This window comes from Urocitellus parryii, chromosome 11, assembly GCF_045843805.1.
Source record: "Urocitellus parryii isolate mUroPar1 chromosome 11, mUroPar1.hap1, whole genome shotgun sequence".
Lineage (NCBI taxonomy): Eukaryota > Metazoa > Chordata > Mammalia > Rodentia > Sciuridae > Urocitellus > Urocitellus parryii.
Genome location: NC_135541.1, coordinates 48,726,844 through 48,753,185, shown reverse-complemented (window position 1 = coordinate 48,753,185; position 26,342 = coordinate 48,726,844). Strand labels below are relative to the sequence as shown.

Genomic DNA, 26,342 nt, shown 5'->3' with positions numbered 1-26,342 from the left:
TTTGTGGACCTTTACAATTAAAAAGATGATTCGGTAACTGAAAACCAATTTGAAAGATGTCAGGTGAAAAGTGGAAGTGTGTGTGTTAATTCGCCCCTGTTACTAGAAATAGATTTCTTTCATTTTAAAATCCTTATCTTCCATTGCAGAAGAGAAAGAAAACTCATATATTTTATACTTCTCTTTTTTTGGGCTGTATTTTAAGGTAGCACATGAGTACATGATTAAAAATTACCTGAAGTATCATTTGCTATGGTTGGTTGCTACCAGCAATCATTTTGATTGTCACCCGCAGAAGTGACGAGGGTTGTTATAAACATATGCTGTAAAGAAGGCATCCTTACAGATGGTCTTCACCCCCAGGTGGTCAAAGTTCATCCTCAAAGGATGCATGACTAGACTCCTTTAGAAAGTCTGAGACATCTCCAGAAGCACCTCCCAAACTGTTTAGCATTATTCAGTTACTCTGGTGGACACTGCGGGGAGTCAGGAACACATTAGCTGCCTGTCTGAAAGCCCTCATCTACTCTTCACAGCTATTTTTAGGTAACAATGGTGGCATTTATCAAACACCATAGAAAAAGTACTAAATGTGGAAAGAATCAAGAAACTAAAGAAATTTAATAGATGGGATTTGGGGAAAGGAAGCACAGACTGTAGGAAAACAGTCATTTGAAAAATATAAACAGGTCAATATTTGTACTTGAAGTATCTTAAAGATGAGAACATTGATCATAAAATATAATGAAGAATATGAGTTTCAAGTTACATCTAATTACATTATGATATTTATGAATATTTTCTTTTGGAACACAGCTAGGAAAATGTTTTTCAAAGCCAATTTTATTAGTTTTCCTTTTGTGTATTTTTTATGAGAAAAAAGTAAACTAAAATGTGTTTTTAAAAGTCACTATTAGTAAATCTGTGAATGTCATGTTCTTAATTGTTAAAGTTTGTTTCAGAAATAAATCTGGATATTTTTTCATGACTTTTAAAAAAACATGTTTGCAGGAAAATTAAAGAAAATGTGATTCCATATATTTGTATCATTTTCAAAAATGCAAGAGCTGCAGTATTGAATGAGCAAAAACTTTCTTAAGTTAGAATGATCTGTTTGAGGCTTATAGACCTCATACAATGGTGACTGCATGAAGCCCCCAATGTAGGGGGTTTATGATGGGCTAAATGCAGACAGGCAGAACACAGCTGTCTGTCCAACCTCACCAAAGCTTGAAATAAAAAGCCACTCACCACTGGTGACGGGGAAAGTGCAATGTTGCCTATCGATGCCTTCAGCTCATCTACAGTTGCCGCATTCTTAAGAATGTCTTTAGATTGCAATGGTTTGATCTTGATATTGAATTTCTTGTGTGATTCTTCTTCCTCTTCCGATTCACTCGAAGAATAAAAGTGCTTTCCTTTGGTAGGTAGAACACAGTTAAAGATACCTAGCTCTTTCTTCTAATGGGAGACATTGATGAGTATAATATGACAAGAGTGATTGCACATAGTCACTACAAAAGTATTCTGAGATGGCAGGAAATCAAAGCAAAACAAAGAAAAATAAAAGAGATAAAAAGTTAGGATTTCTTTACCATTCCTTAAAATATGATCAGAGATCATGAATTTCAAAGAGTACTGATCCATACCCTATTTTTTGCTGTCATCGCTCATGTGTTGTGTTACACTCTACACACACACAAGCATGCATGAGCTCACTCATTCTCAGAGAAAGACTTCTTTCTTTCTGGATCATCTGTGAAGAGTCTTGGGTGGTGCTTCAGAGTGTGACATGCTTTGCCCAGAGATGAACTGGAGGGGAGAGGACAGTAAGGGCTATTTTCCAGTCAGTGTAAATGACATTGCCATGTCAGATTTTAGCAGACAACCCAGTACCCACAATTCACACTGTTTTTTTTTTTTTTTAGCACATTTCTTTCGCTTCTCTCTCCTTTCTATTAATAGATCAAGGCAAAATGTCTGCTTGTTAGCAATCAGGCTGTTCTCTGTGCTATTTATTCATTTCTCCTATTAGGAATAGTAGCTTAGGTTATTTCATCACCTTTGTAAAACCTGACCTTAGCTTACTGTTTTCTGAGATTCTAAATTAAAATTTAAAAAAAAAATAATAAAGAAAGGATATAGCCGGGTTCTTCAGGTCTGATGCTGTAGCCTTCTTCATCCAGCTCAGGTGAATTCTGTAAAATACAAGTATATGTTAAGCAATTATTATTTTGAAATGATAGAAGCACATTTTTCTTCCTAGAGTATTTTTCATATTTTTTTCCACATTTTATTGGTGCATTATAATTGTATATAATGATGTGATTTGTTGTTACATATTCATACATGCACACAGTATAGCAATATAATTTGGCCAATATCACTCCCTAGCACTTCCCCTTTCTCTCTCACCGCCTCCCACCCCATGGTCATTTTCCTCCCTTTGATTTTCATGAGATCCCTGCTCTCCTACCTTTCTTTTCCTTTTTTTTCTCTCTAGCTTCTGCATTTGAGAGAAAACTTTAACCTTCTGAGTTTGACTTTTTTTCACTTAACAAAATATTATCTAGGTCCCTCTATTTTCCTGTAAATGACATAATTTCATTTTTCTTTATGGCTGAATAAAACTCCATTGTGTATATATACACCACATTTTCTTTATCCATTTATTCACTATCTATCTTTTATGTAAGGATATAGACAAGTCTCTTATTTTAGGGGGCGCCAAAGGTTTTAACTTCTGGAAGCAAATGCTGAACAGTATATGTTTATATATTTACTCAAGGATACTTGGAGAATCCTCCTACTGGATAAATAAAAAAAAAAGGACATTGTCAGTGGAAGAAGACATTCAAAGAGGAACCTATCAAGCATTTCCTGTAAGCTGAGGACTGCTAAGCAACATGGGGAAATCAAAATGCAAATTGTTTGTCCTCAGGGAATTGAAATGATTTGGGTAGGCAACAATTAATGACAATACAAAATACCAGTGTTAGAAGGAAGAGGAAATTAGTGAAGTTTGAAAGCATCAGGCATGAGGTCCACATGTGCCTTCTGAAACAGGAGGGAGCAGAGAGGGAGCCCCTGTGAACGTTCGGGAACAGATTATATTGAGACACTATGGCAGGAAGATGGGGAAGAAAGAGGCAATAGCAGAGACCACAACTGGAGAACAGCTATGCAGCAGGAGACTGGACAATAAGATCACGGGTGGTCAATGTGCCAGGCTGGAGGCTGGACTCTCTAGAGCTGCTGCAGCCTCTCAGGGTGGGACATGCCAAATGCAGAATCTTAAGGTGTTCTGAAAGAATACTTCCAGATAGATTGAGAGCTGAAGAAAATGGAGAAAGCTAATTTAAAATACATGCGTCAATGCAGGCAAGATGTGCTGAGAATATGGTTCAAGTTTTGGTGGTGAGATAGGATGCATTAAGGACATCGGAAAGGATCGATTGCTAGTTCTTGGTACTAGATCAATCACAGGAGAAAAAGGAGAGGGAAATTTCAGAAGAATCCAAGATTTCTACCCTCTATTCCTGGGAGATTGCTGGTATTCCCAGTTGAACTAGTTCTAATAGCAGACAACCATTACTTTTAGAAAAAGGAAAGATAAAAGGCAGTTTGCAATACTGGGATTAACATTTCATATTTGAGTTCCTATTATATGGTAAATATGGTGACTCACATTTTATCTCATTGAATGACATAAAAATGATATGTGGAAAAAAATATCCCAATAATAAGGAAGAAACTAAGTGAAATCAGAATGCCATTTCTCAAGAGCACACACAGCCCATGTCAGACATGGCATTTTGAGACTATGCCCTATGCCCCAGAGGGGAGGAAGATGAGGAGTGCAAGGGAGGCCCTGCTGAGGTTCAGCTTACAGGCCTGGCAGTGACAGAGGAGATTTGGAGATGAGTTTTGCATTTATTGAAGCAATAAAAAACATCACGACCATGGAGTGAGAACAGGACCCGAATTCCATGGAAAAAGCCACTATTTTTAAAAGTCGAATTATTTTTACTGTATGTGCTTAAGGCATACAACATGATGTTCTCATACACAGAGTGAAATGATTACTACAGTCAAATTTACTTTTCCATCACTTTCCAAAGTTACCCTTTGTGTGTGGTGGGGGTGGGGGTGGAGGTAAGAGCATCTAAAATCTACTATTTTAGCAATTTTCATTTTATACAATTTGATTAACTACAATCCACATGCTGTACATTAGAGATCTAGACTTACTCATCCTACCTCACTGCAGATTTGTACCTCTTGACCTACTTCTCTCATTTCTTCCCAGTCCCTGCCCCTGGGAACTACCCTCCTCTATTTAGTCTCTATTCTTCTATTTATCTGACTTAAGAAAAGATTTGCTGCCTATAAGTGATCATATATAGTATTTTTCTTTCTGTGTCTGAAAGCTGCCCATTTTTGAACACATACTGTGGTTTCCCTGTTGTCCTTCTCCTTCAGAACTCAGAATTACTTTTTTTTTTTTTTTTTTTAATGCAACTGTAGGGAGGCCATTTCCCTGCTGAAAACCTGTCTCTGGCTTCTCACTGCACTTAGCATAAAAACCCAGCATCTCTGTGTAGCCAACAAGACCCAGCATGATTTGCCTCTTGCTCCTCTCTTTAGCCTTAGATACTCCCCGGCCCACCCCCCAACCCCGCCCCTCTCCAGCTGCAGTTTTCTCCACTGTCAACATCGGGACTTGAAAGCTGCAAAGCTTTCTTATTTCAGGGTCCTCATGAATGTGTTACCCTCTGGTTGGAACTCTCTTCACTGGAATATATAGCCACTTACCCTTGACTTGTACTTTAGGCCTTTGCTTAAAGCCTATTCCTTTCTGAGATCTGTCTTAACAAAATTAGGATGATATAATGTATTAAATAAAATTAATACACTAATAAAATTCTTCCTATTTCTTGGAATAATTGTTCCCATTTCTTGGAGTAATTGCAATGTAATGCGTAATTACAAAAGCAGTTCCTGTGTGATCTGATTCATTTTCAGGCCTAAACACATTTAAAGGAAGTTATGCTTCATTTAAGTACTTTGTGCCAACCGGGAACAGCACTGGAGTCTAGGGTTTGTTTGCTAGATGGAAGGTCATATGTAAGTATTTGATGAGAAATCTGAAATTATAATGATCATTCTTCCTGTTTGTTTTGAGATATATTAAAGAATTCTATAAAACACAACAAAATTCTTCTAGGTAAGAAGATTTAATTTTGACAGAAGAAATCACTCTAGTAGCTTCCCTTATAACTAAATATTTGTCAATAATTTGAAATTAGGATAACTTGGAGGGTGTTAGACATTTTGAGGAACTGAACTGTTAGAAATATTGAAAGGATTTTCCAAGGAATCTCCATACTGCTTTCCATACTGGCTTCATCAATTTGCAGTCCTACCAGCAATGTATGAGTGTACCTTTTCCCCCACATCCTTGCCAACACTTATTGTTGTTTGTCTTCATAATAGCTGCCATTCTGACTGGGGTAAGATGATATCTTGGAGTAGTTTTGATTTGCATTTCTCTAATTGCTAGAGATGCTGAATTTTTTCATATTTTTGTTGATTGACTGTATATCCTCTTCTGAGAAGTGTCTGTTCAGGTCCTCAGCCCATTTGTTGATTGGGTTATTTGTCTTTTTTTGGTGCTTAGCTCTTTGAGTTCTTTATATACCCTAGAGATTAATGTTCTATCTGATGTGTGAGGGGTAAAAATTTGCTCCCAAGATGTAGGCTCTCTGTTCACCTCAAAGATTGTTTCTTTTGCTGAGAAGAAATTTTTTAGTTTGATTCCATCCCATTTATTGATTCTTGGTTTTAATTCTTGTGCTATAGGAGTCTTATTAAGGAAGTTGGGACCTAATCCCACATGATGAAGATTAGGGCCTACTTTTTCTTCTGTTTGACCCCTCTCCTCAGACTATACTCAAAGGACTTAAAAACAGCATACTACAGGGACACAGCCATGTCAATGTTTCTAGCAGCAAAATTCACAATAGCTAAACTGTGGAGCCAACCTAGATGACCTTCAGTGGATGAGTAGATTAAAAAAAAATGTGGCATATATACATAATGGAATTTTACTCAGCAATAAAAGAGAATAAAATCATGGCATTTGCACGTAAATGGATGGCGTTGGAGAAGATAATGCTAAGTGGAGTTAGCCAATTCCCCCAAAACAAATGCTGAATGTTTTCTCTGATATAAGGAGGCTGACTCATAGTGGGGTAGGAAGGGGGAGCATGGGAGGTATAGACGAATTCTAGATAGGAAAGAGGGGTGGGAGGGAAAGAGAGGGGGCAGGGGATTAGCAAGGATGGTGGAATGTGATGGACATTATTATCCAAAGTACATGTATGAAGACATGAATTGGATGTCAACATATTTTATATACAAAGATATGAAAAATTGTGGTATATATGTATAATAAGAATTGTAATGCATTCCACTGTCATTTTTTAAAGTTAAATAAAGAAAATATCAAAAGGATCTTAATCCTGGGAAAGAGGCCTAACAGAAGACAGGTAGTATGTTGGCAAGGTGACATGCTTGGACTGCAGAGGGGGAAAGCATAAAGAATTTTAAGGTTGTAAAGATGAATAGCATTTACTATTATAACTGAAACTGAGCATTCAATAACTATAGACTCATTTAGTATAAAAACAAAAGTCTTACTAACAGATATGAAAAAGTTTAAACATGAAGGGTAACTTTCATGAAAGGGAAGATTGGGCTGACAGTCACAGGATAAGAGCAAAGGCATTTTGTGGAGATCATGAATTTGGGTACCTAATACACAATAGAAATGATCTTCAATGTGAAAATGATTTAAAAGTTCTATCTGATTAGAAATATAGGAGGGATCCTGGCTGGATCCAACAGGCTGTTGTTGTGGAAGTATATGGTTATGACCTTAGTTGGTTTTGGGGGGAATAATGGGGAAACTTTAAGTCTCAGCTGGAATTTACCTTCACCCCGTGAGAAACAAAAAGTGATTATTATTCACCCTGAGAAAAACTGGTACCAAGAAGCTATAGTAGTTGTCATGAAACCAAAATTCAAATGCCTAGACTTGACCCTCAAAGCTGCTGGGAAATAGAGCCAGGATGGAAACACCAAGAGTTAATATTAGAAAAAAGCATTTTTTAAAAAATACTTACTGTGAGTTCCATAGGTTACTAAAATATTCGGCAAATAATTAACTCTTGAATCTTTGATACAAAACTACAAAGTAACTATTATACTGACTTCATTTTTTTTTCCTGGCCAGCACAAAACTATTCTATGGCCACATGGAGCTGGTATGTGGAGGGTTTGGCAGACTTCAGTGCTCTTCATCTCCCCACCATCCTAAATGCACCAAGCACTTCCTAATGAGATGGAAAGTCTTTTACTTATTTCTAAGACCTCTTATAAGTATGAGTGTCTCAACTCATTGTAAAGTTGCCGAATGCTTAATAAATAAAAACAATATTCTGATACTCACATATCTTTCCCAATCGATTTCTGCATAAAATCCATTTGGTGCCCCATTGCTTTTCTTCTGTAATAAATTTGAAAATAAAATTCAGCAGGGAAACATTTAAATGAAAAAAAGAAAAAAGAAAACACAATGGAACGAAAACTACTTAACTCTTATCTGTATTTAGCAAGAGCTATCAAAATCCAGCCCTGGAAAGATAAATTAGAGCAGCCTATTATGGAAACACATTGATGTCTTTGAATGGTTAATTTAGATGCCATGGCACTAGGTAAAAGAGCCTAAATATTTCACAACATACCTAGGCAGAGGGGTATTAGCAACTAGGTATTCAAATTTTATTCAATTACAGAAGGATTAGCAGCACCTACATTATAATTTAATCCTCTATACCTTCAGGGGATATAACCATATACACATATATTTTGAATGGAAACATTTTTATTTCCATGCTGCTCTCATACACAATTAGTTCCAATATATTAAAAGACTTTTCATTCAAGTTATTAATTAATCTTTTAGCATTTCTAACACTGACTTAATTTTTTTTCTAACAATTCTTTGATAAAGTATAAAGGAAGTCAGCTCTGGATTAGTTAATTCAGCTCCTAGTTATTAAAATTAATGTCGAGATTCTTTTCAAATGGTTTTTCTCATCAAATTATTAAAATAGAATTTGAGGAATAATGGTGAACTTTCCTTATCTATGTGGTCTGTGCCTCCATGAGCACATTTCCTTGCAAGCTGACTGTATATCAGCATTATGCTGTCTCTTGAGTATCTTAAAGTTTTATTTTGGTCCCTAGTACAATCATGACATATGACCACAAGCTCTCAAGCAAGGATCTGGCATCACCCAAAAGGAAATTGCTAAAATTCTCTATTATTTTTTTTTTTGTGAGCAAAAGACAAAAACACAAATCGGGTCAGTAATGGAGACTCTATTCAAGAACATTCTTGTATTTAGCACACAGAGCGATGGTATATTACTGCGCAATAGCAGATCTCAGAATGACACATCAAATGGCAATGCATGAGGATTGAAGACAGGACCTCTAATTTTGCAATCACAAAGGTCACTTGAACTACAATGCAAGCATTGAAACCCAATTTGACAAATAGATGGGAAGTAAGCTTTTCAGGTATACACAGAGGATCACTAGACAACCCAGAATAAAAGTTGTCATTGACTAGCACTTACTGAATGTTGACTGGGCATTCTTAGAATTGGCAGTAATTTAATAAGTGTAAACAGGGTGCAAGGAATAGATGTGTTGGTGACCTCACTCTTTCTACATATGCTAGAATTTACAAATACAAGAACTCTATCCTGTTTCCATGGACCAGCACCCAGGAACATAGGACATGTGTCTATCTGTTTCTTTGTCCTGCTCCTGACAATCTGTGCTTGGACATCATATTTCAATCTTCACATATAATTGTCTCCATTGAATTGCTGTTTCGGAAATATTCTTTCTACCTTGTACAAAGATCTTTTTAAAAGTCTGCCACATTCACTCTGCACATATATACTTTATGAAGATACAGTTGAGAACATAGTCCATTGCGTCACAATAATAAAAATTTTTTTCTCTCCCCTGGAAATAAGTCTGGTTCCTATTTTCTTTTTGGCATGTGTGATTCTTTTAAAATTCCTTCTTCATCAATTTTTTTATATATAACTTAATTGCAAAGTGTTCCAGCTCCTTCTTAGAAAGCATATACAAAACCCGAGTTCAATATAGAATTTAATTTATAATGATAGGATATCCAGTGAACTAAGTTGATTCCAGAGGAGTAAACTCATGAATTTTGTGATCAGCATGATACTGATATCAATATACCTTTTAGGTTTTAAACCTTTCCTTAGTACAAAGGATTTCTATCTCAACACCAAAGAGATTGGGTAAATTATTGACTTCAAAATCTTCAGTTGTGCAATTCCTTTCCATTAGAATATCATCTCTATAATTAAAGCCTTTCAAATCCAAGATAGTCTATATGTTCAGTGCAAAAAAATTTCATATCTATTGTCTGTGTGTATTTATGTGTGTGTGTTTCTTCTTGATAACATATCTAACACTATGTATAAAGAATTTCCTGAATTTCTACATTTGGACTGAGTGAAGAATTCCCAGTTTTTTTTTTTTTTTTGGAAATCAATGGAAAATTGAGCTAAAGGAAAAGCAGAACCTATACATTTTTTTCTTTTAAAACATACACATTTTAATAACAAATACTAAACACAAACTACAAATCATAACAATACATTTCTTTTGGGGCACACACACACATATACACACACACTCACACACTTGTCTTTATTAGAAGAATTGGTAATTTGGTCTCATTCATGCCAGTTTACTCTCACAAATATCTGTGGTTTTACAAGTGAAAATTACTATGTTAAAGCTAGGCCAGAACCTTCCTGAATTCTTTTGGTTAGACTCCAAGGGGTGGGGGGATCCTTCTTTTCAAATACTAAGCAAGGTACAGCTCATAGTAATGATAATGGTAAAGATGAAATCTATTGATTTCAAATGGAAAACCTTGAATAAACAGGGAAGAATATTTTAGGTGGGAAAACATCCACTGACAATTAGGCCTAATTTTCAAAGCAATATCAGTTATTCACTGACAAATAGTATTTTTTTTCTCTCTTGGAGTTGGACTAATATGTTCTTTCACTTCTTCCTCTTCTGTATTTTCTATAATTCTACACCTGACATTAGTAACTTTTATAACTCAAACCTATGACTGCTATTTCAAGATAATCGATGTTCACAAGTATGCTAAAGTTGTTTTAATAGGCATTTTACTTTGATGAAGCTTATTATCTATTCTCAGTAATATGATGGGCTAAATCAATGAATATAGTAAAAGTTATGTTCAATTATATTCATCAAAGTTCCATTGTGAGTGCCCCTCTTATCTGAGGTCAGCTCATAGCTATGTAGTGGTCTTTGGGTGGGAAGTGTTGAAAATATATGATGTACTACTTAAATATTATCCTTTCCCTATCAAGGTAGGTTTGTAAATGATCCTTTAGGACACCACTGACCAGTAGAACTCTCTGTGAACTTGGAAATGTTCTATTTATGTGCTGTCAAATATGGTAGTCACTAGACACGAGAGGCTGTGAAGTATTTAAAATCTGTAAGTGTGACTAGGGGCTGAATTCTAGACAACTAGTCACATGTGGTTACCACATTTGACAACATAGCTATAGTTATTGCATAGCCTGGCCTAGAATCAGCATCTCTGACCCTACATCCTTTGGTCAAGAATACTGGTTCCCACAGGGCAAGGTCCTGCCATATACCTTATATTATTGAGATAGTGCTTATTCTAATAAATGGTACTACTCAATTTGCATGGTGATGTTTTATTATAGCAAAAGCCTTCTTTATAGATTGAATATTCTTTTAAAATTTGAATTTTAAAATTTGAATCCCTGTCCTTTGTCTATGACAAAGGAAACACAAATATTTTATACCTCATCATTCTTTAAATGAACATTCAGATGTCAATACATAAAGTCAATAAGGTTGATTTAAAAAATTGAACCCACGTATTCAAGAAGTCATTTGGAAATACCTAAGAAAGAGTCCTCTTAAGTGGAATAAATAAAAACTATTGTATTTTCCACAATTCAAAGTTGGATTTTACTCACTGTTTCTACAACCCCTTGGAAATTTTAAACTAAAATCTGTTTCCTTACCGAAACTTTTTTTCCTCCTTCACGCGCACACTCTGCTTTGTTATTGTAGGGTGGTTCATGTGGGCTGGGCTGCTGGAATTGATTGTTTTCATGTAGAAAAAAGTTGTTAAAGGATCTGTTTGTTCTTCAAGACACATAAAGAATCACATGGCGTCAGCAAACATACCAGAGGAGAAACAATTTCTAGGCCAAATTGTACGGCCTACCAATCTTGGCAGGGTTCCTTTCTCAAAGAGTGGACTTTGGGGCCCATAATGAGGCTCTATTCAGCAGGCCGGCTTGGCTAGGTCAGGGAAGGGAGAAGGAGGAAGATGTGTCCCAGGTACTAGGGACCATGTGAATCTATTCCTCATTTAGACTTAGTTTACAAGTAGAGAACAGACACCAAGACATACAAGAAAAGACGGAATAAAACTGTTGTATATCTACGTATGAAAAGTTTAGCTCTGCCATGTTTTCCCCTAGTCAAAATATTCTTGGGGGTCACCAATACATACAGCACACACAGTTGACAGTTCCAAATCTGTGCCTTTCCTGCACTCCTGATAGAGATGAGCAGAGAAGATCTCAAGCAAGGGTTGTGACCCTGGAACACTAGTTTATTTGTGAAGAGAAATGGGGACTGCTTGGGAAAAAGTTAGTGAATCCTGTGCAAAGGTCTTATTGTACACTTCTGTCTGAAGTCTCACCACCATGACAGACAACTCTGCCAGCGATGGGGACCCTCAGCCAGTGGGCAGCAAAGCAAGCCCACCTTCATATACACAACCCCTCCAAGAAGTGATTAAAAGCATTGCAATCAGTGATGGGCTTCAGCGAAATTGGAGACATTGAAATTAAGTGGGCACTACTAATTAGAGCTTTTGTGCAGGCCCTGTGTTTGCTGAGTAGTTTATAAACACTAGGTGGGCATACCAGCACCTGTAGTTTATTGGAACATGTTAGTGAAACTATAAACTTCAACTTCAGACATTCAAAAGACAATCCTTTGGAAGCTGTCTTAGCCATACAAAAGTGGACTGAGTCAGCAGATAAGGAATTGGTTTGAGTTTGAAAGAAAATCAGGTGGAGATGTTTGAGCACTTAATACAAACAGAATCTGAACCCAGTCAAACAGCACTGGTTTTCAAAATTCGGTGGCCAAATTTTGGAAGGAATCTTAACATTTTCAAATGGTAAAAGTTGCAATGGGCTAATAACTTCCAGTTATCTATGAAGCTGTACACCCTGGTTCTGAGAAAATGAACTTTTGAATGTAGTCTTGTTCAGAACAGGACTGTGTTATAACCTGAGAAATTAAATAATTCCTTTCTTTCCAAGTAAGACTGACCAGTGATCTATGACCAATGATATTTGTGGCATTTCTAATTAAGCAATAAAGAGGACAAAATTTCTACTAGATAACTTTATAGAATCTGGAATGGTGTAGGGAAGGAGGGCTTGGGGACCTGGGCGTGGAGACCTGGACTGGGGGGGATGGGTCCCCAGAATGAACACTGGCTTCATTAACACAGCACATGTTCAGCTACCTGCTCTGTGCCAGCTGCTGCACCAGGTACCATGGTGTGTGTTTTACTAGAGATTTAAACGGGTGGTTCCCTGAAGAGCAGAGAATAGTGAGGTAGCAATAGGGCCTCAGTGACAATGAGCAGGGCTTTTGGAGAAAGAAAGACAAAGGACAAGACTGAGAGTGACAGAGTGAGAGAAGCAAGAAATAAGCACTCCAGTCCTGGAGCAGCCAGGATAGAAAGCAGAGTAGCTAATAGAGCCTTGCAGAGGCGGGAGAGGCGTAGACAAGAGGACCCAGGGAGGAGAACCAGCCAGAAGCAAAGAGAAGAAACAGAAGCAAAGAGTACCTGAGACAGAGTTAACGAGAGGGCTCTGAGCCAGAAGCAAGAGGTGAGGAGAAGCTGAGTCTTCTGGGTCTTTTTTTTCCCCTGCTGAATAGAGCCTTGATTATAGTGTTACCCAATGTCTGATCAATTTCTGTCTATTTTTCTTAACATTTCATAGTAAGAACCACATGAACACAAAATTCACCCCAAAGCTAAGAACCTCAAGTCAAGTGCGGGAGAAAAACTCCTTCTATAGCTGCAATTAGCACCCCAATTTAGGTATAATATTATAAAGGGTGATTTAAAAAAAAATAAGTTTTTAACCATCAGGTTTATTTTAGCCCACTTCTGCCCAGTGAGCCTAATGTGAGTCCATTTTTTTTTTTCAGTAACAGCTGTTCTTTTGAACCTTCTGAATAGGCATCTGATTTAGATTTGAAGGAAGTCATTTTAGAAGCCGGGGCAGAATCTCATACAAGCAACTCTGATAAACCCAAGCCCGTGCACCACAGACTTCTTTAAAAAAGCAAGAAATCTTGGCAGCTAGCAAGGAGCCAGAGTGACTATTAAATCTAAACCCAGTGGACACACGTTCCTCTTTCAGGCTGTAAATTCAGGCCTAAGTGGTTTTAAGACCATTTCCTAATTTTGAATTTAACATAGAAAATATATCTGCAGCCCAGCTATGCCAGGGGAAAAGCTTCATTCAGTTTTATTGGATCCCAGCTCCTTTATGACTCTGTGGCCTCTGTTGGAGAAAAACATTCTCACATAATGAGCTTTTACATCATTAAATTGGAAATGAAATAACAGTTGACAGTAGCAGTCCCTGCATGAACTGTCTGGCTTTGGAGCCATCATTTCCATGACTAGTTTGCTTGCCTGCTCCTAGGCAGGGTTTTAGGTGAATACACCAAATAAATGTAACTTGACCAAGACTACCTGTATGTCTCATGCAATTACTAGAGAAAATTATAACAGTGAGAGGTCAGAAAAGTCTTCCAAGCTATTTTTTTTCCCCTGGGTGGGGGTGGAGGAGAGAAAAGAAAAATAAATGGAGCTGCAGGAAATTTAAATATAGTATATATTGAAGTGCAAACCATTAAAAATAGTCATTTAAATACTTACAATTCCATCTCGATCTGGTGAACCTCTGAAACAAAAAGAAGTTGAGAGTTAGGACCGTGAATCTTTCCGACTACACAGACTAAAGTATCAAGAATAAGAATCATGAACCAACACTTTTCTGCTCCCCTGAGTTCACCCCAATAAACCTGTATAAGGAAAACTAAATCAAAACAAATTGGGGGAGTGATATCTGAGAGTGAGGTGTGAGAGAAAGATGATCATCGAAAACTGAAGCCCAAAGGCACAAGTTGGTGGTGCAGTGCCTTGGCCGAGTTTTGAGAAGAGATTTCATTAGAGTCTGCCCAGTCTTACTTTAAAAGTGTCACATGTGAACCTATGTTCTCTTTCCACCCACTGCAAGTGGTCCTGAACTGTCTCTTGCTAGGTGAAACTTCTGAGGTATTTTCGAGCTTATTTTGAAAATCTGAATTTTCTCTTCATTTCTGTATTTACATATATTTGATTATAGGAGAATAGGAAGGAGGGCATATTTTGCCAAATGGCTCCTTCTGATAATTAAAATCCAGGGAAGCTGTTTTGGGGGAACACTCTGCTGAGGTGCTCAGTGCTTTAGTGTAAGATGAATCTGTAGGTTTGGATTTCACCATTTCATAGTTCTATGACCTTGAACATGTTACTGAACCTCTTTAAGCTATATTAAGTTTGTGTGTGGGTCTGTATAAATGTATGTATAAAATAAACTTATAACACATTCTTGACACATTCTAAGTCCTCAAAGGTGTTAGAGATTATAATAATTTATTTTCTATTTTATGATGTCTCTTCACCAGGAACACAAAACTGCTCACTTGCAGGCACACTGGAAACTGGACTGGATGAGCAGAAGTAGGGAGAAGCAAAGAGGGTATCCACTGTCACTTGGTAACTTCTGATATTAATTCCTTGTGTAAGGAGCTTACCAGATTTGTGTTTGGAAAGGAACCTGTATTTTGGGGAAGAAAATCTTAAAAAGTACTTGAAGAGAACTGTGACATCTCTAGGAATTTGGTGGGGTTGGAATTGTTCTTGAGAAGGTGGAACCAGCTAAGGAAATTCTTTATTGCTTCATAGGGTGGTGGTGGTGGTGGGGAGCGGTGGGAAATAGAGAGGGACAGCTATAAGGAGAGAGAAGACAATTAGACATTTGGGCTCAGATGATTCCCTTCCCCATCAACACCACTTCAAAATGAGTGGAATAGTCCAACTGGATTACAAAACATTTGGTAGCATCATTTTTGATAGTTGGTTCTCTGTCCAAACAGATGCAGTGGTTAATTCAGTGATACTTGGGCCAAAAGCAAAGAAGACTCAGATGTTGAAAGACAATGGGAGTTGATAGAAATCTTGGAATATTTGGACATTTCCTGGGCATGGGAATTAAATGGTTCAAAGAAATTTCATCTAAAATAGAAAGGCAGAAAAAAAATCTCATATGACAAAAGTCATAATTCATTAAACAAATATTGGGTACTTAAAATGTACAGGCAAGTGGCTAGGACAATGGGATAAAAATAATGAAAAGACATGCTCAACAAAGAAAGAACAAGGCAGGCAAGTCTATCCAGTGAGTTATGGTGGCCATAATAAGCCCAGAATAGGACAAAAGCAAGAAGTCAGAGGCCAACCTATACTAATCAAAGATTAGTTTCCTTCATATATCTATCTGTGCAAAAATGGGCATTTCCTGTTAGGATTTCAACCCCTGCTAAGTGAGCTGGGAGAGAGGTGGTTGCATCAATGACTTTAGGGATAGGACATATTCAGAGGTACTGATTCTATGGAAGTGCCTTTAGGGACAGTCAGCAAAAGATGTGGAGAAGAGAAGCCTTTGGAGATTGGCTTGGCTGTGGTGGTGCCCATTGTTGGTTCAGATACAAGGACATTTCACTAGGGGATATTAAGTGGGAAGCCACCTGATCTCGTGCCTACGGTAGTTACTGGAATGTTATTTTAAATTTTTAACCAGAAAGACTTCTTTGTACATAACAGCACTGGAGTCTGATTTTTAATCCAGTCGATACACATGGGCTGGTATTTTCTCTCATGGAGGAGTAAACATAGTAACTAAGAGGACAGCTCTAGGGCTGGACTACTTGGGTACAACCAATGTAGATTTCCCAGCTATAGAAACTCAGGCAAGTTACTTCACCCCTTTGTGTCTTGATTTCCCTGTCTAGAAATGGCATGTATCCCACAGGACTACGAGAGGAGCCAATAGGTTAATAAAAGTGAAAAGTCTGAAATGGTGCCTAGATCACAGTAAATATTCATTAAACTTTGTCTTAAAGAATAATTTTTACATAATCTCTTCCAGGATGGGGAAAGATTTTAACTGCCTCAGATACTTGGGTATATGTTGTAAATTCATTTCCTTCATTTTATGAAGTCTTTAATTTTATTTTAACATGGTATTTTTCTTTTTAATGACAGACCCATTATATTCACGGGTATCTATTTCCAAACTAGTCATCCACTGTGGACCGTTGGCCTCTTGTTTTAGAAGTTTTGGTGACTTCTTGAAACTCTACCATTTGTCTTTCACCCTCCTGTCTGGATGTTAGGGTTTGGAAGTGAGATATCCCCCAAGATCACATTCGAGACAATACAAGAAGGTTCGGAGAAGATTGGGTTGTGAGAGTCTTAATCCATCAGTGAATTAATCCCTTGATAGGAATTAACTGAGAGGTAATTGAAATGGAGGTGGGCATTGCGGGTGTCTTTGGGGTATACATTTGTATCTGGCAAGTGGAGTCTCTCTTTTGCTCTGCTTTCTGATCAATATGTGAGCTGCTTCCCTCTTCCACCATGATGTCCTGCCTTACCTCGAATCCTGAGGAATGGACCCTGTGGTCTATGGGTTGAGACCTCGGAAACTGTAAGCCCCTAAATAAACCTTTCCTCCCCTACAATTGTTCTGGTTGGGTCCTTTAGTCATAGCAGTGAAAAAGCTGACTAAAACCCTGGGTTACAATCTCGTCCACCCACACCTCTTCTTCAGGATGACCAGTGCACAGGTACTGGTTTCTGGACTAGGATACTAGTTCCAAGCCTTATTTTTTTTGCCTAATCTTTAGCAAGTTACTTCACTCTTTTTGGTATTGATTTCTCATCCCTAGAACTGAGATATTACTATTAATCCTATTGAATTACTTCGAGGATTAAAAAGGATATCAGTGCCACAAAATATCCTGCACAGGGCCTGCCACTTAGCACAGGTTCTCTCTCTTCCTCTACCAGTCACTGTAACGATGATCAAATCAGGAAGCTCTGGTCCTTACCCCACTCTTTATCTACAGAGGTTCAATCAGCTGAAGTTGGAGCTGGCAGCTACCCTAGCAGGTTGCTTAGCAACGCCAGTGAATTGCAACAGCCCTGAAAACAGTTTGCATCCACAAGGTCTCAATGAGTGCAATCTAACATAAGCATTAACTAAAGCTGAAGGGACAGTAAATTGCCAGAGCATTTCACCAACCCCTTTGCAATTATGATTCATTTTCCAAAAATGATATGAGATCCAATTAAAGAATGGGGGTGGGGGCAGTTCATAGGAAAAAAAATACCAAACAGCTTGTCCTTGGACCAGTCACCAATAGGGGAACCAGTTTACAACTAATTTGCTATCCCGTAAGTAATTTGGGCACTCAAATGATAAGAAGTTAAGAAGAGATGCTTGGGATTCTCTAAACAAATGTTTCATTTAAAGTACCACAGAGAGATATTGGGCGTCCACCCAAAGCCATGGGGAATAACTTACTCATCTTCAGAGCTTTGGTATTGGAGATGGAAGAACAGTGCTTTGGCCACATGGAAATTAGTTCAGCTGATCCCAGGGAGGTGACTTAACCTCTTCTTTTCCTTTCAGGAAAGCTTTTTAGCTTTCTTCACAAACCAGAAATCTCTGGTGCAGTTATCGACACTATTTTCATAGACAATTAGTTGGCTTCTGCTATAATGTCCTCCTGAGATGCATGCAGCAGTGTCCCACACAACAGGTGGCACACTGTAGGTGTCAACAGATTGCTGATATGCTGGTGGGGTATCTGGCCTTTAGGGAAACCTGATTTCATCTAGTGTAAACTTTTTTCTTGTTTTTTTTTTTAAAAACATGTGAGGAAACTAGGCCCTGAGAGGGAAAATGTAATTTCGAAGGCTGTTGAATTATGGGCAGAACTGGTATAAGAGCCCAGGGGTTCCAACCCTAGCAAAATGACCAGCACTTATTCTGCAAGGTTAATCTTTAGGAAAATGACAAATGTATTCAGAAACAATGCAAATATGATCCTAAAAAATATAATTAACTCAATAATTTAGAAAAAATTTCTGTAAATGTAATTTTCAGGAAATATTTACCCAAAGAGAAAATATAAAAAAAAAGAGAGTTGACATTTGGCATCTGGGCAAAACACAAAACAATAAAACAACAACAACAACAACAACATTTCTCCTCCCAATCCTTCACATTGTTTGCCTTAAAAATATTCAGGTCTTCTTACCCACTAGTAAGAATGGACGTCCAGATACCTCAGCCTGGCACTTGAGGCCCTTCCTATCTGGAACTCATCTCCTTCCAGCGTTGCCTCCCATTATCACCTTTACCTATAGCCTAGGTAGACACTCTGCCCCACTTACCTGGTCCTGGATGCCTAGATTTTCCCACCTGTCTACCTTTGCTTTTGTGGCTCCCTTTGCCTGAAATGCATGTCCTCCTCTTGAAGGCCAAACTAAGCACTCCTCCTGCCTTGAAGCATCATAGATCCTCAGTCCAAATGTAAACTTTCTCACCTTCAAATTCCCATGAAATTCCATTTCAATTGCTCACAAGGAACTTATTACTATTGATTTGTATCAGTAATGATAAGAATAATAGCAGCCGTCATTTACGGAGCATTTGTGAAACACTAAGTACTAGTAGGCATTTCAAATATTATCTCATTTAGTTGTAGGAAAGACAATTTAATTCGTATAGTCAGTATTTTATCCATGAATTACAAGTTTGTGGAGGACAAGGGCACAGGGAAATACTGAGCTGTGGGACGCCATTCTCACACGTGATCGGGTGCCTCCCGTTAAGGGCCTGAGGCAATTTGGCAAAAGTCGAAGTTTTTCCCGTCCCTCTCCTGATGAGAGAGCCCATCCGTGTGGGGGTGTGCCTGACCACTGACCCCGGGGACCCAATCGCTGACCCTGACCTTGGAGTGCAGCCCCCCCTCAACCTTCATTGGATGGAATTCTCCCCTGAATCTCTGGTTCCCTAATAAAAGGCTACTCCCCGGCGTGCTCGCTCTCTCTCTCCTGCTAGCCCTGAGTAATCCTTGCTGCCCTGCTGGGCGGCTAGAGGAGCGAACCAGAGAGAGGAGCCGTCTCGGACCTAGCAATAGAAATAAGGTAACTGAGTCTTGTGTTTTTATTTCGATCTCGTCTAACTAACTTTATGCCTAGAACCTCATTAATGAAACCACTGCGCAGGCCGCGTGGTAGACTGAGCATCTTGTGAGAAAATTTAGGCACACACACAAAATGTACAGAGAATCAAGGTGTCTGCCTTCATTTTCACCTATACTCATACCACCTTGATTTTTCCATTTTCCAATTTTCTCTCAGGGAATACAGCCAAATGAGGGGTTTATGAGCTCCATTCTGCTACTCAGCAGACCACCCCAGGTCTCTTCCACCTGGTCACAGCCAGCCACAGCTGAGTCACAATTCTCTCCTTATGGGGATTTCACTGGAATGCTGAGTTCTGGCCAGCGAACCTCATGTATGGAGTTATCTGCCTGGCTCAGAAGGACATCTGAGATTTTTGTATCAGAGTCAAATACTTTTGAAAAAGAATTCCAGATGGTCAAATAACTAAACATAGAATGAAACTGCTATTTATTGATGTTTTCAAGGGCCCATCAGTGTCCATGGGCAATCAATTCTCTTGAATAAGACCATTTAAACACATAAAAGCATCCCTGTCATTGTTTCTGGCATTAGTTGCTTATTCACAGGCAAATATCCTATCACTCCTGTGAATTCTGTTGGCTGATTTATGATTCTGCTTTTACAAAATCTTGGCATCTCAAGTAAGAGCTTTAGGATAGTATGTAGTACACATTTCTGTCTTTGGCTAGGACTAATCTAGCTAAACAGGTGCTTTGTTGTTTCTTCCATTCAGATATTAGGAGCAACCCTAGAAGTAGAAATGAGTTCTTCTAGGTCCCCACAAAACCATCAGTCATACTTTGTGCTTCCCAGGATTGCTGGCAAGCAGGGCTACCAGGTGGTTTAAAATAAAAGAGAGAGAGAGAGAGATGAAAAACTGAACATATGATGACAATTTTTCACCTTTTTTTAAGCACAAATCTAATAACTAACTAATTATGCTGAGAAACTACAGTTTCCCAGAAATGAGGAGAACAAAGAAAACTACAGGATATTCAAGGAAACTCTGAGGCAATCTTTGAGTGACAGCAGCACCCTGACAGTTCGTTTGCAGAGGCATGATGCTCTTAGAGTACATACGTAGAATCAGTGTCCTTTTCTTTCTTCCGTATTCCAAAGGCCTTCCTTGTACGTTTTTTCAATCCTGTGGGGAAATAGGAAAGGGTCAAAGAGTTCTATTGCAGCACAAGTAAACTTAGTTTGGAAGTTGCATCAGTTGTTAAACTTGCATGTTCAAAAGCAAGTTTATGTATGTGTTTGTGCATATATACATGACTCATTACTACATTTTCCATAGATGTTTATCAGAACTTGGCACTGTAAATTCGTAGCACTACAAGCAACATAAGGACGTATGGGTATGGAGAGAATTGCAAGCTTTTCTTAGACTACTGTTATTCATCACCTAGATTGAGGCTCTGTCAAAAAACTGAATCACAGATTTAGAATAGCCATTTCCAGGTTGGACATATTCTTGAGACTGAGATCATACTAAGAAATGGCTCATGTGAACTCTACCAAGAGAACTATATTGACCTGACACAACTCTATATTTCCATCTCATTCTTTCCTAGGTCTTCATTTTTTTCAAGGCTAGATTGGATTATTAACCATTCTCTGAACATACCTCAACATTAGTACCAGTGTCTCTTCCTTGTGTACAAGATCCTTACCTCTGGTTGAGATTTTAATTCATTCTTTAAGGCCCAAGTCACATGCTACATCGTCTGTGAGGGCCTCTCAATCCTAGTGGTGGAAGACAGTGACTATTCTGGGCTCTTCCACCAGAATGTTGTTAATATACGTTATATCAAATGTCACCACTCATTAGTTACTACCTAAGTTTCTGTGATAGACCAAGCCTTTCTAGGATAGAGGCCAATGCCTCCTTATTTGTATGTTCCCCTGCATCTCACACTGGTACCAGATAATATTTATTGATTATAAGTGTTCCAAGAAGCACCATTCAGGCAGCAGTAGGGTAAAAATTCCCCTTTCTTCTATCCTGACAAACCAAACCCAGTCTTGGGTCTCTGCTCTTATTTAGTCAAGGCTCTGTCTGAGCTTCCCATCTCCTGCACGTTGCCAGCAGACATGTGGCCTGTGTTACTTATATTAGGGAATGTTTTTCAAATATACTAAATGCCAATGTTGATTTGAAAAGTTGGAGGTAGAAAACTCCCTGACGCTTTGGGATTTGTTTGGCACTACCAGGTGGAACAAAGGGAAAAACACTGACAGAATCAGGGATTTGATGACACCTTCTTGCAAAACATGTGAGTCAGCCCAAATCGCTCAGATTATCTGAGTCATTTATTATCTGCCTCTTAGGATACTGCTCAAATATAATCTCCAAAATGTCTCTGTGCAGTCTAATTTTGCATTGTAATAATCATACCATTTAAGACACTTAGGTCTTTAAAATGTCAGTGTTTATTTTTTTTAAAAAAGATCTCCTCCCATATGGAACAATTTTCTATTATTCTTCAAATGATGAGTTTATAGAAAAACTTATTGACATTTAAAACCATCTATCCATAATATTTAGGGATACAGTCTCTCTCCCTTTCATTTAAAACTTTATTGTTAAAACCTTTTACTTCTCTCTCACCTCCAATGGTTGTATTTTCTTATAGGGAAAAAATATCATAGTCACATTGTTTTCTTCCTACAATTTTCCTTGGATTTTTACTCTCCTAAATGATTTCTCTATGCTTCCAGTTTAGCTTTGTTTCACAATAAATGCTATATTCACAAATCATGACTGGTGATTTTAAGACCACAAAACTAATCTTGTTTTTATCTTTTGCTTTCAAGTTCTTGATTTCTGGGAGCTCCGTCTTTAAGAGATAACATACCCTATCAAATAGATTAGAAAATACACACAAATTTCAGTAATTATTGTATTAAATTAGCATCAGAATAGGCTATAGTAGTTTTCCAGAGATCCTATCCTGCTTTTGACCACCATATCTGGATAACAAACAATAGGAATTAAAAAACATTATGAGTTATCCATTTTCCAGTAAAAAGCACATTGTATCTCAAGTTAGGAGACATAAAAACCATTCCCAGCATCATTTCTAATCACACAGCTTAATATAAACTACATTCTGTTTGTGTTTCAACCTCTTGGCCTATATATACCAAATCAGCCAGTAATGAGATAAAAGAATTTGCATACTTTCATAAAATGCCATGTCAATTTGTAAGTATAGTTTCACTGAAAGTCATGATTCTAATACATAGAATACACTTATACATGGAATATAAGTAGCAATATATCATATATGTGAAATTACAGAAAAAAATGCAAATCAAATTGTTTAATAAGAAAAAGCATTGATCAAATTATCCCTCAGGAAAGTGGAAAGATTTGAGAAGTCTGAAGTATGGAAAAGTATGAAGAAAACCAAAAGATTACAGCAAATGAAGTTATAAAGTATACGTTGTTCTTATAACCGTTTTTTTCAGAAAATTTTAGAAGAAGCAATCACACTGTTAAAAGTGAATGGAGAAGGATGACTATGTCTTTTGAGAGTTTATAAGAAAAAAAAATATTCAAAGAAACTTTTCAAAAAGGAGAAATGATATTTAAGGATCCTCTAAAAATAACAAGTTTCAGACACTCTGATAATCTGATAAGCTTAAAAAACACTTTATCCAGTGATTCCCACTTTTGATTCCATAACTACATGAAGACTGTAATATTAATTTCTGCAGTTGAATTGTTCCTAGCATAGATTTTGGTCACCTATTCTTTACTGAGAATGGGAGGGTAAAAATTAAGTGTTTTTGAAAAATAAAAGGACTTTTCCCTGCCCATATCAAAACAAAGATCCAAAGTGAGAGAATTCTGTTGCACTGATAATGAAGGGCTAGCATGGTTCTGGCTGAGTCTTAAACAGGAGATAACTGAGGGGGTGGCATCCTGTAAGCATAAGGTGAGGACCAGCCACATAGAAGATGCCTAGAAGTGTAGGTGAGGATCCCACCAAGAAGCCCCTCTTCCTCTCTGTGTCCTGGACTCCTTCCTTTCCATTGTTAGCTGGTAAGATGACATGGAGGAGAGGTCACATATGGAATGGTTATCTCCCTAACATCTTGGCAGCAGTTTATCACAGAGCCATTCTAAACAGACTGGGCTAGGAAGAGATGAAAGGAAGAGTTAAGGAGAAAGCCTGGTTCTAACACTGGGGGTGGGTGGAGGGAGGTAGGTGGTGACTGGTGCTGGCTGTGTCTTTGATTGTTGGGGGGCAGCCTTTTGAAGACGCTGTTTCTGCCTGTTCTGCTTACTCATTTCACAGCCTGGCTTACACATTGCTTTGTCTAATTGCTGATGTTAAACACCCATGTAAACTACCTTTAAGATCCTTAAGAAAGTGCCACTCTGGGGGAATCACATTTCTGGATCACTTCTCCTCCTGCTTCCCACTTCTCCCCACACTGTGCTTCTGAGCCCAGCTGGACAAGGCAAGGACTAGGAACAAAGCCAGCTCCTCAGTGACCTAGAGCTCTGGAGGAAGAGGAGCAGCTTTGGGAAGAGGCGGTAAGGTTGGAGTTTAGGGTCAGTACAGAGACACAGTTAATAGGAAATCTAATGCATCTCATTCATGTCTCCCCATGTAATACTCCCCCAAAACAGAAGTAGGAAGACAGCAGAGAAGGATGAAAAATGTATGGCTGTCTTTGGCATTCAAAGATCTGGGTTCAAATCCGAATTTGACTACGTGAGGACTCTGATTTGCAGCAACAAAGAATCTAAGTACTGTGCTACTTTATAAACACAATCCATCTCCTTGATGGACATGAGATTTGGAGAGGCAGTGTCAGTTTGTCTCTCTGTAATCACTTGAAGTGAGGGGAAGGCAGCTCCTATTTATGGAGTACTCTGTGTCAGCCACTATGCCAAGAACTGGGCATAGATAGGCTAATTCTTCCAACAACCCCAGAAGGTAACTGACTCCCTATTTAGGGATTATGAAACAGACTCAAAGTGTGTGTGTTCTTCTTCTGAAATCATTAAAGAAACATAAGAGACCAAGATTTTGAGACAAAGTCTGTTTGCTTCCCAAGTCAACCAACTTCTCGCAGAGTGATCCTGATGACTATTGCAGCACCCAGAGCTGTGCCCAGTTCAACAGGCACATCACCCAATTCTTGCTTGTTTAACTATTTTATTTTAAAAAGTCAGTCAGTATAATTGTTAAAAAAAAATGAGTTGTCCTGATTTTTGCAATCTGCATTCCATTGAGATTCAGTTTTTTTGGCATCCATTTTTGTATTTTGGAAGTATGAGGGAAGGAGAAGGAGCCTCAAACTGCACAGGATGGACCTTTCTGAATGCATGGGCATTAGGCCTGCAAGCAGAGGCTCAGGGGAGGGGCATACTGTGACCTCATTACATTTTTAGGTGGAGAATGTGCACAATGGTACATTGAAAAACTGAGTTCAACCCAAAACACATCATAAAAATGAATAGGGACAATTTATTGAGTATTTATATTTCAGGAAATTTGCCAGAAACTTCCTTATCTTGGCCTAACACAATGCTATAAGGTGGGAGCTATTATCATATAGATTGTATAGCATGGGGCATGAGAAATAGCTGGCGCCAGGTCACACAGGCAGTAACTGGCAGACAACATTCCGAAACCCGTCTGACTCCAGAGTCCAGATTCCTCATGCCTTTAGAGTATCTTATTATCACAATTCATTTTGCCTTCTTATAAAAACAACCCCTTCCCATGTGATTTTTTTTTAATGAAAAGTGTTGTTTTTTTTTTTGTCAAATTAGGTTGCACATTTATTAAACACAAGAACTATACTTTGTATGTTCAAACCTCTGTATGCTTCCTGGTGAACATAAGGTAAACTAATAAATGTTTGCTAAATAGATTATTTCTATAATAAATGTAAGTTTTCAACTTGAGTCTTCATCCACCTAGAGGGTTACTTAAAGGTGAATCACATGTAATGGAATTACTTATTTTCTGCATAAATTCAGGCCAAACATTTTGTCTTAGTAATGAAAAACAGGCAAATTTAATTGCCCTGGGCATAATGCCGCATATTGACAGCAACTCCAGACTGGCAAGGTCTATTCATTATGATGGTCACTGTATTTCTGTCAGGAAGGATTAAGGTTCTTTGCATATCAGTGTTTCCTCTAAGTTTTAAATATAGTTACTGTAATCCAATTCATAAGACGTTCTTATAGAAAGACCTAAGGCCAGTTAGATGGAGGCCAGACCCTTGCATGACATTTTATGAAACTTATAACTTCAAGTGTCTCTTCTACTGCTGAAGACATGGGATGCTTAATAAAAGCAAGTGCTAGGAAATATGCTTAGTGTCTCTCAGTACCCAGGTCATGGGAGTCACTCAATGTTTATTGTCTATGCTACATATTTATAATTTTAACCAAAACAAATTGTTCAAAGTTGGTGGTACGTGCTCTTTGGTTTGAATGCTTTACCTTGATGTTTAGGTGACTCAAAGGAAATCCGGATGATCTTTGTGCTTAGGAAGCACAAACCTGTTTACAAGACAGCACCCAGTCTCTCTGAGCTGAGTATTTTGGGGGAAATTTTTATTTTTTTCTCTCCAAATATTTTTATGGTGCATTATAGTTGTACATAATACTGGTATTTGTTGTTACATATTCACATATGCATACAATGTAACAATTAATTTGGCCAATATCCCTCCCCAACACTTCCAG

At 38.0% G+C, this 26,342-nt stretch overlaps 1 protein-coding gene across 1 annotated transcript in view; it reads right to left on the bottom strand.

Moving 5' to 3' along the window:
- The window catches only part of Sgip1 (SH3GL interacting endocytic adaptor 1), a 141,413-nt gene that overhangs the window by 87,011 nt on the left and 28,060 nt on the right, over positions 1-26,342 (bottom strand). Inside the window, exons 2-6 of the mRNA XM_077791551.1 lie at positions 20,699-20,762; positions 14,192-14,216; positions 7,514-7,570; positions 2,144-2,198; positions 1,252-1,427 (exon numbers count right to left, since the gene is read on the bottom strand). Of these exons, the coding sequence (XP_077647677.1) occupies positions 1,252-1,427; positions 2,144-2,198; positions 7,514-7,570; positions 14,192-14,216; positions 20,699-20,762 (377 nt within the window). The remainder of the gene's footprint in view (positions 1-1,251; positions 1,428-2,143; positions 2,199-7,513; positions 7,571-14,191; positions 14,217-20,698; positions 20,763-26,342) is intronic.